Source organism: Microchirus variegatus, assembly GCF_963457635.1.
Source record: "Microchirus variegatus genome assembly, chromosome: 4".
Classification (NCBI taxonomy): domain Eukaryota; kingdom Metazoa; phylum Chordata; class Actinopteri; order Pleuronectiformes; family Soleidae; genus Microchirus; species Microchirus variegatus.
In genome coordinates this window covers 30,192,299-30,207,905 of record NC_139805.1, presented here as the reverse complement: position 1 = coordinate 30,207,905, position 15,607 = coordinate 30,192,299, and the positions used below count along the sequence as shown (strand labels likewise).

The 15,607-nt window shown below is 39.7% G+C and overlaps 1 protein-coding gene across 1 annotated transcript; it reads left to right on the top strand.

The window, feature by feature from the left end:
* mettl1 (methyltransferase 1, tRNA methylguanosine) lies at window positions 1-14,174 on the top strand (the record flags this gene model as incomplete). Its single annotated transcript, XM_083888010.1, has 6 exons — window positions 1-80; window positions 1,020-1,147; window positions 1,257-1,441; window positions 8,475-8,588; window positions 11,118-11,219; window positions 14,058-14,174. 6 exons carry the CDS (start codon window positions 1-3, stop codon window positions 14,172-14,174), a joined length of 726 nt encoding a protein of 241 aa, XP_083744136.1.
* Between the last annotated feature and the right edge of the window lie 1,433 nt (window positions 14,175-15,607).

The window sequence follows — 15,607 nt, the reverse complement described above, 5'->3', positions numbered from 1 at the left end:
ATGGAAGTCCCGATGCCTCAGAAGCGGTACTACAGACAGAGAGCTCATTCAAACCCCATGGCTCATCACACGTTTGACTAGTGAGTGACGTCCATGTGTCTGACACACGCACACACACACACATACAAAATAAAATCAATATGGATATAAAATAAAGTTGTGTATTATGTTTCAAGCCCTAGTTCATTTTAGTTTTAAACTTTTGTTGTTGTTGACAGAAATCTGAATTAGTTCTCACGTTTAATGTAAAACACTCCTCAAAGTGTGTTTGTATAATGCAGGAGTATCATATCATACACAGTAGAGTTGGTAATATTGCCATTGAAGAAAGATTCAGCTTTTTTTAAAAATATATTTTGAAGCCTGAATGTAAAATGAAAGCAGATAAAAAAACACATTTCGTCACTGGTGTCTGCAAAACAGAGAGTTTTGATTGATTAATGTCGTAGTTTATTTCTTACTTCATCCATACAACATTCACATCTTTCTCTGGTTAAACCAGAAATAGCACAAACCTCTGGCAACATTTCTTCTTTGGGTTATAATTTTAATCTACATCCAAGTCCACACATTAGTTTTTGGGTTTTGTGGCTGAACTGGACACAGTCTGCTGAATCATACATTGACTGTCCGGGTGGTTGTTCGCCTTTATTTATGGTTACATGGCAACAGTTATTGTTCCATCCAGGTGGAAGCAGCTACGAGCATGATAAAAGTTATCACCAGCACATTTCAGACTCACCATTATATATTATTTCTCATTTTTACACATAATTTATCTACTCATTCTAAAACGTACCACTTAAATTCACCACATATTACTCTGTGTTTCACTAAAACAACTTTAAATTACCAGGTTGTGACTGTACCTGACCTTAGCCCGTCAATCAATTCTGGATTTTTTTTTCTGCACATACGTCAGGGCTCAGTTAGACAAATGTGAAAAAAAACCTCATAGATGGACATAACTAACACTGTGGCTCACTGTGGCTCACTGTTTTCCCCTCTTACTTTCTCAGTCCTTTGTGTCCAGAGGAAATGGACTGGTCCAACCTGTATCCCGACTTCTTCACTGGAAATGTGTCAGAGAAAGAGGAGCCACGAGTGGAGTTTGCAGACATCGGATGTGGATATGGGGGTCTTTTAGGTTTGTGATGATACTAATCTGACCACACTGGTGCACAGAGTGGTCATACTCATACTCATTTATGTTTTATTCATGTCTCTGTATTTGTGTCCTTTGCTCTTTCCCTCAGTGGAGTTATCTCCACTTTTCCCAGACAAACTCATCCTGGGCCTGGAGATCCGAGTCAAAGTTTCAGATTATGTCAAGGATCGTATCAAATCTTTACGTGCCTCAGAAGCTGGAAGCTACAAAAACATTGCCTGCCTTCGTAGTAATGCAATGAAGTATCTCCCCAATTTCTTCACTAAAGGACAGGTGAGTCTGAGTTTGAGTCTGAGTTCAGACACTAGTCCTAGTCAGAGTATGAGACATGGACCTATTTAGTCTGGGTAAAAAACTCATTACTGTGAAGGGTTTTTGTTGATATTATGAAAATAAGTTGCTGCTAGTTGGGGCCGTACAATTAAACACTAAACAACTTCAATTGCAGTCCAGTTGTGCAAAAGATACAAAGGAAATAGCAGTTATTTGATATTGTATAATGATGAAATTCTGCACTCCTGCACAAATCCAGCAGCCCAGAATTCATGTTTTGTGTTCATTGACGGACTCTGCCAAATGCCAGATATTCATGATGTGGATCTTTTTGATTTTGTCTATTTAAGTTGCTAAAGCTAAAATTATGTTTAAAAATATTAAATTAATGAATGTAGTCCTACGAAGTATGAATCATATTACAATGGCAATATATGGCAAACATAATCATAAATCTTAATTCTGATAGTTTTAATTTGGGATGTCCGATATTTTTTTTAAATTTGTAATTCGCTTTTTTTTAACCAATGTTTGATATGTCAAAAAGAAAAAAACAATAAGAAAAAACAACTTAAGTTATGTAAAAAGTGCCCTTTATTTATCAAATTTTCTCTCAATTATACGATTTAGATAACAGCACATTTTTTTGAGGTAGCATTTATTCACATGTTTTGGCAAAATCCAGGCATTTCTTTATCGGGTTTTCATTACTAATGTCTTGCTGATATTGTCGGTGGGCCGATATTATCGGACATTCCTAGTTTTTATGTAATTCAGGTATAGAATCTTTTAATCACTTGCAATACAGAGGATCGGTGAACCAAGGTCCTGCCTCCATGGTATACGAGGCCCAAAGGACAAAGTGAGATCTGACCCAAGAAGCAACTCGGACAAAATCATTCTCACGACAATAATTGCGGCTAACGCAGAATAACTTGAGTAGATTAAGATGTCCTTCTGGGTGGTCCCTTCCTGCTGTATGCCTGTCAGGTCACGGTTAGGGTGAATGAAACACACACACGTAGCTGTCACATGTCGAGTAGATCTGGAATGTTATGCTTTCCCAGTAAATTATTAAAAAAATCCACCTTTTGTCTAAGTAAAAGACGGTGAGCTTAATTTGGCGGGGACACACTCGCAGTGATAAACCAGGCCAAGCTCAAGCATCATCATTACACCTCAAAACAGGCAGAATAACCGGATGGAAACCAAGGATAAATGCTCACGGATCAAGTTAAGGTCGTGAGCAGTGCTTTGGCACCGAGCAAGCAGCGCTCACAAGACACACACATGAAGAGGCTGCAGTAAAAAAGTGAGAGTAAATACATGTCTACAGATTACAAACTTGGTAATTAAGAATTGTGTTCCTGAATGTTAAATGTTTAAGTTGGTGTAAAGCAAACAAAACATTTCTGTTGCCATCATGGACAGTTTCAGTTTGGAATGGTAAATCCCTGGGTCAGGCTCGTGTTTGGACTGAGAACAGTACCTTTACCTGTTTGTCTCAACAAGATGTCAAGCTTTGTATGAGAAGAGACTTTGGGCGTTTGCCTCGACTTTCATGGGATATTTACACCGATCGCCAGGGGGTGACGTTTTTGTGTTCAGCTTACTGTCATAAGATTTTTTTTTTTTTTTTACCATTACCCCAAGGGAACTTTGATTTTGAATTGGAATGTGGAAATCCTTAAAGGGGACATATTATGCAAAATCAACTTTTTTAATCATTTAAATCATTATATTTGGGACTCTGGAGGCCCTATCAGTCGGCAAAGACTGGCTCATGTTTTTGTGATCCTCCTCAGTCTAAGTACAGGAGATAAAACACGCGATGTTGACTTCCGCGCTCACTGGGACGTCACAATGTGCTAAATTCGTGGAATTGTCTCGCTTTGTCCGTAAAACTAGAGAGTGCTGGCGAGGGCAACGGTATCTGAAAATCAGAAGTCTGTGAAAAGTTATATTCTTGGCTCCACAGTGTTCAACAAAAACTTCCAGCCTCAGAGGATTTATCTGTCCAGTGGATACATGTTATATATGACAGCAATGTGCCTGCTAGAGCCTGCAAATGATCACTTTTCCAAATGCTAACTGCTGTTAGCTCCCAGTAGCCTCTGTGGCTGATTTCATTTCCTGTCCCTTAAGTTTCGTTTCACTTTTTTTTAAGGTGGACCTAAACAAATACTACTAAACAGAGCGTTCTGAACAGGGCTGTTTTGGCAGAGTGATTGAACTGCTGTGGTGCTTCATCCTTATGGTATTTTGACCAAAGCATGTCACAGACATGTTCATTAGGACACCAGAACTAGGTTAACTAAAAAATATTAAAATTATAAATAGAGTATAATATGTCCCCTTTAAAAGTATGCAAGTACTGTATCAAACGGCACCATTCCACTCTGTCGAAACACGCTTCTGTCACCCCACTGGAAAATGTATTACTTCCACCTACTCACCCAAATTTGAATGAGTTGAAAAAAGGCGCCAACTGTTAAAAATAGTTTTGCGCTCTTCCTGATGCAGGACGCACACTCAACATTGTTGATAGTTGATAGAATTTGAATGTAAACACACAGATGTTGAATCTCGAGCTCAACAAACATGTGGAGAAGCAAGATTTTCACCTTTTTATGCACAGTTTAACAACATACTGTGCACAAACAGAGCTGTTGTAGCTGTAGCCCCACAGCAGGAGTCTGCTCTTCTTCCTGTTCTTCTTTTTAAATAAAGTGGCAGAGCTTCTGCCTGATACAAATTTTTGGCACAAAGACAGTAGAGGAGCAGGTGCAGTTACTCATTAATTAACGGGTTAATAAAGTGCACAGTTTATATATCATTAAAGCGTGTGATAAGGAGTTATGCTAACAATGGCTCAGGTGCATCATCATGCAATATTTTTGGCCTAAAATATCTGGAACAAACCTCTTTTCTCATGTTCTTTTGTGATGGGATCGGCGGTTCATTTGAGTACACTGAATCACTTGAATCAGTTCATTGAAATTATTCGTTCAAAAGATTTGTTCACCGAATCGTTCAGTGCTAAGCAGGAGCCCAGTGCCCTGCTACGTGACTCACGTCCTCCCTGAGTGCAGTACGTTCGCGCCGCGGCTCATAGAGTGAGTGACAGTGCAGACGTGATTCAGTACACCAGCTCTCTGTGTGTCAGTTCGTTCCTCAGCCACAGTTCACCAGCTCTCTGTGTCAGTTCGTTAGCGAAATACACGTCCACAGCCACAGTTCACCAGTTCTCTGTGTGTCAGTTCGTTTGCGAATCATGACTGAGTTCGGTGAACACGAACGAATCACAGCAGCATGGCAGACACAGTTCTTCTTACTAGTCTCTCCCTCCTCGCTCGGCGCACGTTGGCTGGCGTCCTTTGCCGAAGATTCACGAGTGAGTGACGGCGTCGACAATCTGATCTGAGAAAACAGAATCGCGAAACGCCCTTTCTAACTCCCAGTTATTTTTCCAGTCAGCCACATGATATGAGCTGTTAGTGCTACCAAACTTGTTTTTATTAGGGGTGTCAAATTATCGCATTAATTGTGATTAATTAGTTACAGTCATCATTAACGCGTTATGTTTTTTAATCGTTAATCTCTTCTTTACTGATGTCCCCGCTACCGGGGGCAGCGTCAGACACAGACATGCTGCATACCCACAGAAAGGTCAGAAACTCAGCTAAACGCTCATATAAACCATTCTTATGATCAACAAACACAGTTAAAACACCAATAGATCAAACCAGCAGGAGGTGTAAGAAAACGTTCCAGCGCACACAGCGGCACAGGAGCGTCAGCGTGATTATGTAAACAGCGGAGAATTCACAGATTCTAACGGTACCATTTTTATCACTCTATAAACAAGATTCACGGATCCAGCCCCAAAATAAGAGCAAAACAACAACTGACTTTCAAGAAATAAAGAGGAAATGTTGTCCTACCTTTGCTGTTTATCAAAACAAGTTATTTCCACTGGAACAAAACTGCTTCTAATGAAGAACTACACTTCCCAGCATGCTTTGGGGACAAATCCCGGTCTGATTGATATTTACTTTTCAACAGTATTATTACTTTTTATTATTAACTATTATTTTGTTGCAGAAAAGAGAGAAATCTTTGGTTATTTATTTATTTATGTTCAAATCTGTTCACAGTGTTCCAAAATATTGTTATTAAATGTTACATTAAGTTGCTATATAATTAAATGTTTAAATAAAATGTTTTTAAATTAAAAAAAAATCGTGGAATGTATCGAATTGTGGGTCAAAAATTGTGATACAAATCGAATCGTAAGTTTGTGTATCGTTACAGCCATAATAGTTATGCTTTAATACCATGAAATGTACAGTAAATACCACAAAACCCAAATGTGGTTTCAGTCTTTAATTAAAATAATTAATTTGCCTCACTCTAATTGTTTTGTTTGTTGAGGACTTGAGACCGGTCAGGGTGTAACCTGCCTTTCTCCTTATGTCAGATCCTGTGCCAGGAGACAAAGTAATTGTAGAACTGTGGCGTACAGTTATATAACTCTATTGTATGTGGCAACAATCTCAATATAGTTATACATTCCTCATGTTTCTATTTATTTTTACGGAATGCCCATTAATCCACCATCTACCAACAATGGAGTCATTGACTGACGTTGCAGTTCATCGCATCAGCTGAGTATGGAGCAGTGCAAGACGCCATTTATCCATTCCAATTAGCTGCAGTAGTCTATGACTTGTTAAAACTCTCATTAGATTACACAGTGGGTTTAGTGTACCGGGGTTAAATTAGGTGCCCTGGATTAAAAGGAAAAAATTCACCTCAAATGCCCTAAGACAGTGTAAAGTAATTGCTTTAAGGCTTTGACACTTTTTGGAATACACATTGCATAGGTTTTCATTTAGGTATCTATGCAGTTTTTTCTTTTTCAGATAGTAATAAAATAATAATAATGGCTTTTTGTCTTGTAGCCAAGATTTGAATTGTTTGGCATGAGTGCTGTACATTGTGGGAAAGGAGTGCTTGAATTATTATGCATTATAGTGCTTTACTTTACAGACTGTGTCACTTTTCTTCAGCTCATTCATGTATTATAGAGGATTACTTTGCTATATTACTATACTAACATGTTAGGATCCAGATAAGCACTGACAAACACTCATTTTATACGTGAAACTCTGCCGGTGTTTCGTTGCGTTTATTGTTTTCCCTCTTTTAAGTTTCTTTGCAGTGTAGTTAGTTGTTGCTGGTGCTTAAGTCACTATTTCACCATTTTAAGACAAAGGCACACTTTGAGATGTGTGATAAATGAGATAAAGTGTAGAATAAAAACATAATACAACTTTTGTCATTTCAATTTTTAAAGGGTTAAACCACTTGACAAATATAAGGGCTGCAGTGGTGTGTGTCTCCTCCAGTGGACATGGCCCCAGCATCTCGGAGCAGAGAATGTTGCTGATTTGTTGCTGAATTTTGCATCATCCTCCACATGAGGGTCATGGGGCTGCTGTTGCAAATCCCAGCTGATATGGGGTGAAAGGCGGTACACCCTGGATAGGTCACCAGTCCATCACAGAGACACAGACGAACAACCGTTCACTCTCACATTCACACCTACACTAATTGACTATTTTGATCGTTCTAATTTTTTGATATTGGTCAATGTCAGAAGATATATTTGTATCACTTTTGAGGGACTTTAAAGCTCCCATAGAGTGGTCCTGTTGCACATATATGTTAGTTATGGAGGTCTACTGACATACATAGACTTGTTTTCATGGTCAAAAACCTCCTAGTTGCTGCTGATAGAAATCTCTCCTTACTGACGCTGTCCTCAGCTGCGGTGTTTCAGACTGAAATCTCACACCCAGAAGACAGACTGTTGTGATTGCCAGCCAGCGTAGAGCCTTCCCAACTGTCACTGGAAGTGACATATTCAGCACACCAGCTCTCAGAAGCAAAGCTCCCCCCTCTGGAACGGTGGATCCACTGCTACTCATTATCAAAACATTGTTTTAGCAATGTTTAAAAATAGTTTTGTCACAACTTCCCACCGCAGTCCCTTTTACCACTTTGACCTGCAGTCAGACCCAGAGTCGGAAGACACTGTCACTCATGAAAAACACCTCCACAACGGACGTTATTCTTCTTCTGCGGTTCAATGTACGCAACCGGATGTGCCCGGACTAGTGCCTGGAGCAGGAGGATCTGCTGTTCAGGAGAACTGTTGTTAATGTAACCAGAAGGGAGATCTCGCTGAGCCCGAGATTACAATAAAACACAGCGTTCTCAGCAATGGCTGAACTTTTTGTTTCGAAACTTCAGGGCTTTGTAAACAAGGTAATGATGCAGATACACACTAAAAAAACAGCGTTAATTGGAACATCCGGTCTAGGTCCGCTTTAAGTTGCATAGTATAGGAATAAAAGTCGACCACCTAGACTAGCACTTAAAATAGTCCCTTCTCATGAGCATGATGTGAACCAAGTGTTGAAACAGCATATTCTAAAGATCCAGAATCCTTTTCGGACCTCTCTGTTTTTCCTCCTGTATGTTTTGCAACCCAAAAATAGTGCCATGGTTTTTTCCATCTTCCATCAGCACTGACGTGACGTGACCCCCGAGGCTACAGCCGTCCTCAGTCATTATCCCTGTGTCTTTCTCTTTATACCTGCCATTATTCATTTTAAGTCATGAAAAGTTACTGCAGTGGTTTTTAATGTATCACCCAGACTAATATCAATGGAGCCTGCACTTGCACACTTGTCAAAGACGGAGCCACAGGGAACTTTGTGGGGGGAAAAATAAATTGAGGAGGGAAATTCCAGTTTTGCACTGCACTGCACTGCACGGTGCTTAACATCCAACCACAGAATGTGATGGAGGCCACATTTAGGTTATTTATACATTTTACAACCGTATTGCCTAAGTAGATTAAAACACAACATTTAGTTTAGATCGCAGGTGTGTGAGCGACACTAAATAATAAGCAGAGATTACTCGTAAGAGTTTATGACTGTTTTTCTTTCTCTTCTTTCAGCTCAGTAAGATGTTCTTCCTCTTTCCCGACCCTCACTTTAAGAAGACCAAACACAAATGGAGGATCATCAGTCCCACGTTGCTGGCAGAATATGCTTACACACTGAGAGTGGGGGTATGTACAAGTCAGAGCTATTTTTAAAATGATCTGTTAAATCAGCAACAAAAATGAACAGACAATAATTATGGGCCAGTGCCGTTGGGTTTGCGACTGTTGGTAAACAAAAAGTTATAAGACTTGTCTTTTTAAATGGTCATGTCAACCAAAATACAAAAAGAACATCCTCCCACTACTGGTATCTCTCTCCATTACAGAATAGGACTGGCGTTGTTATATCATTTTGCGATTGATGACTAATCCCATGAAAAGAAACACCAACAATACACTACGTCTGCCTACGAGTACTTTCCACCCTGCTCCATCTGTCTCATTCCTTCCTACTGAAGACGTCAATCAGTCACACTCATAAAAACAAAGAATGTAAGAATATATTGTATAAGCGTCACAGATATGCTTGTAATAATCTGTCATTTATTAAAACATCTGCACTGTTGCTTTTAGCTAACATTACCAGGAAAAGGTGCATTTGTTGGGGGAAAACTAAAGCACATTTGGTGCATGAGTAAGTATTAACTGCAGCAGTTTCCAACTAAACGACCCCATGTGTGCCCATGTCACCCAGTCTAACAGTGTGGGCTCATGGATGTGGTTAATGTTTCGGAACAATAACGGTGGCTCTGCGGAGAAAGAAATAAGCTTTATTTGACTGCAGCGACACAGACGCATTTGTAAGTGAGACTCATTTTTTTGCTTGTGCGTTAAAGCTCCAGTGTTTAACATACACTACCGTTCAAAAGTTTGGGGTCACCTATAGAATTTGTTTGTGTTTTCCACTTAAAGTCACACTTTTGCTCATCAAAAGAGTTGCAAAATGAATAGAAAATATAGTCAAGACGAGATTAGAAATAATGATTTTTATCCAAAATAATCATTTTGCCCTACAAACTTTGCTTTGGTCAAAGAACCAGAGAAACTGTTTTCAGCTTTTTTCAGTTTTCTAATCATCCAATAGCCTTCTAATGCGATTAGCAAACACAATGTACCATTAGAAGACTGGAAATGGGCCTTTATACACCTATGTACATATTCCATTAAAAAACAGACGTTTGCAGCTAGAATAGTCGTTTACCACTTTAACAATGTATAGAGTGTATTTTTGATTTATTTAATGTTATATTTATCTACAAAAAGTGCTGGGGCCCCTGGGGGGCTGGGGGTGGTGGGCTGTGGATTTGGGCCGGGTTGCCCATGAGTATTTTCCCGGTTGACCGACCCCTGCTCACTCCTCGTCAGAGTTGGGGGCTGGCTGTTTGGGTGAGGGCCGCTATGGTGTCTTGGGGGTATCACTGGATGTGGGGGGGATCAGGTCGCCTTCGCTCGGCTGGGGGGTCTCTGGTGTGTGGTGGGGGTGGTTGTGGCGGGCTCTGGCCCGCTCTCCCGGTGGGCGCTGCTTGGCTCGCTGCTGGGGGTTGGTCGGACAATGACTCGGTCCCCCACTCAGATTCCAACCACATCTAATGACAACACCTGCACATTTACACTTGTGCTCTCTCTCACACACACACTCTCTCACACACACACTCTCTCACACACACACACACACACACACACACACACACACACACACACACACACACACACACACACACACACACACACACACACACACAGTTTCAACATTAGATGTCATTAACTCTTACAAACTGGACCATTTATAAACAATCTATGGTTCCAGTCGAGTTTTGCACCATCTGCAGCTGAAATCCCCTCAACGCTTTGGAAGAGAAATACATTTGATGGCACTCAAAAATGCAACAAATAGATGTTTATCAGATGGATGCCCTGTGTGCAGAAACGTGTGAATTGGCTGAAGTTAACGTGAGCAAGCCATTGTGGAGTGCAGCTGGCTGATGTCTTTACACACCCTGCTGCCGCCTGTCAGGGCTGTCCGTGCAGCACTGGGACACTCGAAGAAGGCTGATGGAGGTGGTGGGGAAACAATGGAAGGCTTGTCTGGATTTCTAGAATGGTTTTTATCGTTTTTTTCCTTTGAGTGAGTGTTGTGCTCTCTACGAAAGGCCTTCAGCAATGGAACACAGACAAAACTGTGCTGTGGGGGGGAGGAGCTGTCAAGAAAAGACAGACTGATCTATCAGCATTATCCAGAATCTATTGTTTTTGTTATCTGTGAAACGTTCTTATGAAACACCTGAAACTGTGAAAAAAAATAAAAAATAAAATAAAAAACTGATGTGATTGACTTACATTTTGTGCCAAAAAGAAAAAAGTAAGAAAGCTACGTGCCAACATGCACTAGTGTGGAAATCTGTGCCATTGCTGAGTTTTCTAAGAAATCCCTGTTCCAGTCACGTTATCTCTCCAGTCACCTAAGTAAACAATGACATCGGTCATTAACCTGTGTGTTGTCTGTAGGTTATTTTTATCTTTTCAGCAGAGACCATTGATCTCCAACAGTGATGAGACCATTTAACTCTTAAGCCAAAATAGTTACCCAAAAAAAAAAAGTATTTTCATTCCCAGAACTGTTTTACTAACCCCACTGTGTTTGCCTGGTCCTGTTAGGGTTTGGTGTATACCATGACTGATGTGGAGGAAGTTCACGACTGGATGGTGACGCACTTTTCTGAACATCCACTGTTTTCACGCGTCCCTGATGAAGAACTGGTAGGTTAATGCGGATCTTTCCATCTCTGGGTTTTACAGATTGTGACAATAAGCCCTTGGAAAGACCACATCCAGTGTACTCTCATTGCTGGTCTCAAGCTTGAATTAATGAATGGTCATTTCCATTACACCAAAAAAGAAACACACGACAACACTACTAATTCTGTCCATGATAACGATGGTATATGATGATACAGTGATTCTGAGATAATCTGTCTATTGACTATTTAATTAATGATTTATCATGATAACAGTTTTTGTAATTATTCACAACATGCCATCTGTTCAAAAACTGACAGCTGAAACCTGAGAACAATACCAAAGTGCACAGTCTTAACTTACTGCACTCATAGCCATAAATTGGATTTCTGGACTTCAAATATTTGGGAAAAGGTCTAGAACAGGGGTCACCAACCTTTTTTGAGACCGAGAGCTACCTGAAGGGTAAAGAATAGTATGGAGGGCTACCATATTAACATTTTATGCACTATTTTTTTTTTTTTACCATTTAAATGATTAATATTATGCATTTAATTGCATACACATCAATTCCAGTGCTTACTCCTAACTATTATCAGTTTTTATAAACAATATCAATGATATGTTACGGAGTGATCATATGGATAAATGCAAGTGAGGTGAAGTGAAGTGAGCCCGCGGGCACCGTATTGGCTGCCTGCGGGCTACCAGGTGCTCGCGGGCACCACGTTGGTGACCCCTGGTCTAGAACTACTTATTTGGAATATGTAAGGGATATTTTACTTTTGTTTAATGAAAGAATTAAGCATTGATAAACCTCTGCTCACTGATGAGCATCATGTTTTTGTCAGTTGTATCACTTTGCATGCATGTCAGCTTAGGACAAAACAGAATCATTATATTTTAATATAAATTATCCAAAAACTGTGTTGATTCTGATTACTTTCTATAAATTCCCATTATTCCCATTCAAAGTTTCCAATGTGGAATATTTCTGAAATTGCTGAGTTAGTTCCCATGGAAAGTTTCTTGAAATTTATCAGCAGCGAATAGCGAATAACCTTACATTTTGAGAAGCACACGTCTTTCAGTTTCTTAGTCACTAGATAAATTTAACAGATGTCTCAGACTCTCACGTCTCTTAAAGGTAGGAGCGTACTTGTCTGTACGCGTACTCCCGTACTTTTGAAAACGTCATCAGTACGGTTCTCGTACCCAGAAGTGTTCTCGCTCCGCCCATTTTACCAAGTATGCATTGGGTGGTGACTTGAGCGTACTTGGGAAAGCCATGTATCCCAGAAAGCATTTCGGCGGAACACAGCAGGATAAAATACAAATATAAACCTGAAATAAATATTTTTCTGTGTCCCGGAACGCAGTTTTGAAATCATTTGAGGTGAGAAATTAGTCATTAAGAATCCAAACATGTGGTTTGTGTATTAAGATATGATGTATTTATAGTATGACAGCGGCGCTGTCGGAGGGTATCAGCTCCGCCTCTGTGGACGCTCGGTGCGCACAGTGCCCGGCACAGAGCAGCGTTACCTCGGCCTGTCCTGGTGAAATTATCCACTGACTCAGACGGCTCCGTCATTACATACTTGGTGTGATCCATAGATTTGTTGTTGACGCGTTGTTTTGTTTTTAATGCAAATGTTTTGACCTGACAGTGTGAACTTTTGTATAATATTAATGTTTAATTTATTGTAACTTTGAATTGTCTCACTGTCATTGTATATGTATATAAATATAATGAGTGTCCATTATATTTAAATACATATATATACACATAGATATTTTATATGCATGTGTGTGTGTATATATATATATATAGTGTACATATACATAAGTCTTATATGGTACTCTACACTGCTCTAATGTATCTATTTTCCACATGGTACTGTATATTTTAATAAATATGAATTCATAAATTAAGTTAAATATTTAAAATATGAAAATAACAACAATATATATGCATTTATTAAAAGTATTTTATATGATCATTCATCAAGACTGTAGGTGGTGGTAATGAGGCTTAAGTGCTTGGCATCAACCGCCATTCAAACAGTAGAACAAGGAAGTACGCTGCTGTTCCAAGAGATCGTACTTGTGTACTCCCATACTTTGCAAGTATGTAGTCCAGTCGTACTTCTCACGTATGTACTTCCCAAGTATGCAAGTACATACTGGCATACTTGCGTATTGAGAAAGGGCCACAGTGTGAGCAGGGATACATTTTGAATTCAAAAGTCCAAGCCCCTTTCCTTCTGAAGCTCCCCCTCCAGAGCACAGGAATCTGCAATGCTTGCTCATGAAAAGCATTTGGTTTCACACAATTCATGAGAAATTTTTTGGATACTTGTTCAAATGACGACGTGATGCCCAAAACAACAAATACTCTCAAATGACCACAAAGACATAAAGTTAACGTACAGGTCCAGTAGAATCAGAGCCACCATGTCATCACTTTGCAGCAATGCAGCCCTTTCTGGGCTTTCAGTTGTCGCCACCGTTCAAACACAGCATGTTGTTGACACCTTTTCTGCCATAACATTGCTGCAACTGTCTTCTGAGCATGTGCGATTAATGCACAAAGACAGGTACGAGTATAGGGGGCAGTTTGATTGTTGCATCACGATCCAATGAATTTGCTGGGCTGGGTGTGAAGAGGATTTTAAGCAATACAGGAAAAAAATGCTCCAGAAAATTATCTCACACCCCACCTTTAATTGCTTTATACCTCAATGACACACTGAAGAAGAGATCTTACTACCTTACTCTGTTTAGAAGCTTAAACTTTACCACTTTATTGATTCCCTGTATCTTCAAATATAAATGCGTTGAATTGACTCTCGGCAGGTTGAGGACGTCGTCGTCGGTCGTTTGGGTTCATGTACAGAAGAAGGAAAGAAAGTGCAGAGAAATGGAGGGAAGAATTTCCTTGCTGTTTTCCGGAGGATTGAGGATCCAAACTAAGACCAAACACCTGGAAGAAGCTGGGAGAGCTGTCTTATGTGGACATTCATGAACTGCACAGATGACATTGCTCTATTCCCCAAACACGTGAACAGTGATTGTTGTTTTTTTTGTGTTCCCTTTTTTTTTTTCTCACAGAAGATTTGTCTTGAAGTTTGTCACATACCAAACTTCTCCATTTTTAATGATTGCATTTTTATATTTACTTTTGTAGATGGTTATCTTTAATTCTCTAAAATTGACAGTGCTCTTTTGGATTTTCTGCAAACCTGTACATTCAGTAAAACTACACTGAATAACTTTAAAGTTGTATTCTTGTGTTGCAGTTACTCTGTCATGAAACAGAAAAACCAAAAAAAAAGTGTGTATCACTTTTGGAACACTCATCCGTAACCTAGATCTGAAGGGGGTTTATGTTTTAGCACAGTCTCCATGAAATGGAGCCTTGTGCATTTAACAATGATTTAAAAATGATTCCATTTTCTATGCAAGGATCCGATCATAGCCTCGTGGATGTGCTGCGTCAGTGACTGAATGCAAAGTGTGTCACACAGGGAAGTTTGTCAGCAATCATCATGTTCATGTAACTTGTTTGCTTTCGGGTCATTGTTTGGTTTAAAGATAATGTTGCAGGCTGCAGCACATCCTGTGCGGATGTAATACAGATGTGTTAAAGACATTTCCTCACTTGTTCTCTTTAATGTCATTTACAGACATAATTCACTTCATTTAAAACCACAACTGATGTTGCTGCAACATTACATTGTGTGTGTGTTTTTTTTTTTATCAGTTACACACATCTGGGAAAGTTCTCAAGTCATTATTGTGATTTTAGCTGTATATTACAGGTTGGTAATTTTGTCCGTCAGGACTTTCAAAACGGGACAGTGCAAGTTTGAAGCTCTGTAGCTGCTGCAGGGGCTGGTGATTAAGAACAGGACGACACATGCCCTAATGAAAGAAACGCTGACACTGGAAAAACTATGACGATATTGGAGAGTAATTAGAGGACTCGTAAACCAGGAGTCATAATAATATTAAGGACACATATGTGCTTTTGTACTCTTTTGCATAGATTGTGTGCATTCTGGAAGAAATTGTGTCATTTTCCACATCATACAGTGTGCCAAATCACCCTCCGTGTACTTTGTACTTTTCAAATCAATTTGTGCTCTACAGCTCCTTGTACTGCAGCACACATTGCACAACAAGAGAGCTGCTACTACAAGCTCTACATGTATAACTATGTTAAGAGAGCTATACACACTGCAGTCATACAAATGGAGGAGAACATGGTGATCAGGACACGTTTAGGCCCTGGGTAACGACTGCCTGAGGGTCGCTTTGCTTTCAGTCACACACTCCTGTGTTGCTGTGTCTCATCAGTGCTGATGTAGAATACATGTGCATATTAAAGCAGAACTATGCAAGAT